This window comes from Musca vetustissima, unplaced genomic scaffold (genome assembly GCF_032173495.1).
Source record: "Musca vetustissima isolate MV318-11 ecotype Yass unplaced genomic scaffold, APGP_CSIRO_Mvet_v1 utg17906, whole genome shotgun sequence".
Taxonomy (NCBI): domain Eukaryota; kingdom Metazoa; phylum Arthropoda; class Insecta; order Diptera; family Muscidae; genus Musca; species Musca vetustissima.
Window position 1 is genome coordinate 82,299 of NW_026884174.1, and position 2,754 is coordinate 85,052.

The following is a 2,754-nucleotide window of genomic DNA, read 5'->3' on the forward strand; positions in this document are numbered from 1 at the left end:
ATTTATTGCCAAGATTCATTTCTCATATACAATTTGGTGGTATATGAACTATTACAAAAATAGAGAGAAATTAAAGATTTTGTGTCATCATCGTTTGTGACATCTTTGAAGTTTATGCGGTCTCGTAGCGATCGGCCCGATATTGGAATGTGCGATAATATTAATATTCGATAATTCCAGAATATGTAGTGCCCGTAAATATTTAATTATAAATACCACCTCTGTGTACATACATTAATACAATTGCAGTCTTTATACAATTCAACCACTTCTCTTGGATTCACTATTAATCTATATCTTTCAGTAGTAAATATGTACAACCATACAATTCAAATTTAGCGATTTTTCAAATAATATCTATTTGACCCGCTAAATATTGAGGGATTATAATGAAAACGGTCATATTTATTCGTAGGCCAGATCTAGGTCTCCGTAATTTCCTGGGTTTGGGTCATAATTGTGGCCTCTAAATATAAACCGGTCACTACCAAAACCAATAGAAGTCGACTCAGACTTCTGTAAGGTATAAAAACATTTCTTTCTGATTGATTGAATCAAATTCGCCTAAATTTTGAAATTTCAAGGTGAATTGATTTTATTTGCCTTGTTTACAAATGTTGACATATTATGTTACCAAAAAGTGCTTTGTTGTAGTAATTCGCTGATGCGACTACCTAATATATGTGCCTTGCAAACTACGATAACTAATTTTCCTTTATGATATAGAAAAAATAGTAAAAACTTGAAGGTTTTTGCAGAACGGGAACAGAGAACACAATTTTATTAGTTTCTCATTTAGTTGATGAAACATTCAATACATTTTCACCTATATTATGCATTTTACGAGTATACGTATTTTATTCCATGTATTATCGAGGCAATGGACAATGTAAATGACGCGTTTTATTATAACAACTTCAATGTAAATATAGCCCAAACCGTGTTATTTCACGTTTACCATGTGAATACCCCTAGTCATAGTTGATCATATTTTAAATGTTGTCAGCACTGTTCTGTCCAGCATGTTAATCGGCGTCGGAATTATCACCCCTAACATATGGTTATCGATAGCGCATTTGTTTACGTTTTGAGAATTTTGTAATTGTTGGACATTATATTTTACTCGTAAATAAAATATAAAAACAATGACCAAAACAAGTCATAAAAAGAATCGGCCATTTGATTTCAAGTTAATATCGCTGGTTGAACCTCATCCTGTGATATATATGAGACAAATACCCGGTATGTCCTCGTTTGAGATAATGAAAACAAAAAATAAAGTCTGGCAAGAAATTGCCAATGAAATGGGTTATCCAGGTAACAAACACATTAACAGTACTTATTAGGATAGTAATTGTTCATTTCTATTCATAGTTCAATTCTGTTTAAGTCGATGGAACAACTTGAGAGGACAATTTCAGAAGGAATTAAAACACTGCAATGAATTGTGTCCCAAAAGTGGTGTCATTCGTGGTTCGACATGGCCATACCTGGAAAGAATGCGTTTTCTTGAGTGTACTGTGCAAGCCTATAAACCAAAAAAGGAAAGAGAGAGAAAACGTAAACCAAAGGAAATTCCCGATTTATTGCAAGAAGCTAACAATTTTTGGGAATCGGATGAATCTAATTCAAAAATGCCTGAAGATAATGAAGAAGACAACGATATGGGAAGCGATTTCCACATTGAATTACACACAACCGAACATGAGGGAACACATCAATTAGAGGAACAATTTTCTGATTCCTTTTCAATAATTGAGGAAATTGCCGAGGAGATTGTGGGCACAGAAGATACCATTGTTGAGGACACTACAGACACTATTCGTAGAATAGAAGCACTATATATGGGATTTGATGGTGACTCAAGAGAACGGATTGAAAGAAGAATAATGGCTTTTCTATGTAAATGTCAATTGCGAGCTTTAAATCATCAAGGCATAGAAGATTTATATGTGTAGTTAGAATAAGTATTAATAATATTTTGTTGTAGTATTTGATAATTGGTTACCAAGTCACATATGGAATTGGCTTATGAAATGTAAATTATGAATATTTACAATTTATGTTTAATTCTAGTATGTTTTTACTAATAAATTTATAATAGTACTTTAACTGCATTTATTTATTTATGTTAGTTATGTATGTTCATCACATATCTGCTAACAATTGTTACTGATGTATGCTACTGTTTGAATTCAATTTTTTATAGGCTTGAAAACGTAAAATTCAAGCCTCTGAAATTAAATTACCAGCCTTAAGTTCGAAAGTGAAAAAAATTGCTTCGGGGAAAATTAGTTATTCTGGATTACAGGGAGTGGGAGAATGTGATGACATTTTATTCAATTTTTTTTCGCTAATAAATTTAAAGGGAGCTGACTGAAAAATATAAGAAATAAATATTTTTATGAAAAATATCTATAAGTACTTATTCTATGACGATTTTAAATATTACAAATGGTTGTATGCATATTTTTAATCCAAAAACAACATATAAAATGCCATTGGAAATCTTATTGATAACGATGCATGCTCAACCACGGAATGTATAAAAGCAATAAGGAATATTTAAGCCGAGTATGATGCACAAAAACATTTTGTTTAGGATCTGTCTATCCAGAAAAAATATGGAAAAAACACATAGCCAAATTTGCCTGATGAGCCGCTTAACAGTGAAAAACTCAAACAAAAATTATGAAAGAACAATAAAAAAGCTACAAAATATATTTTTCTTTCAAATTAATCGTGTGCATAATT

General features: G+C 31.4%; 1 protein-coding gene across 1 annotated transcript; it reads left to right on the top strand.

Moving 5' to 3' along the window:
* The first annotated feature begins 1,143 nt into the window (after nucleotides 1–1,143).
* On the top strand, nucleotides 1,144–1,971 carry LOC133331194 (uncharacterized). Its single transcript, XM_061539596.1, has 2 exons — nucleotides 1,144–1,317; nucleotides 1,375–1,971. Exons 1-2 carry the CDS (start codon nucleotides 1,146–1,148, stop codon nucleotides 1,956–1,958), a joined length of 756 nt encoding a protein of 251 aa, XP_061395580.1. The 5' UTR covers nucleotides 1,144–1,145; the 3' UTR covers nucleotides 1,959–1,971.
* Nucleotides 1,972–2,754: the final 783 nt, after the last annotated feature.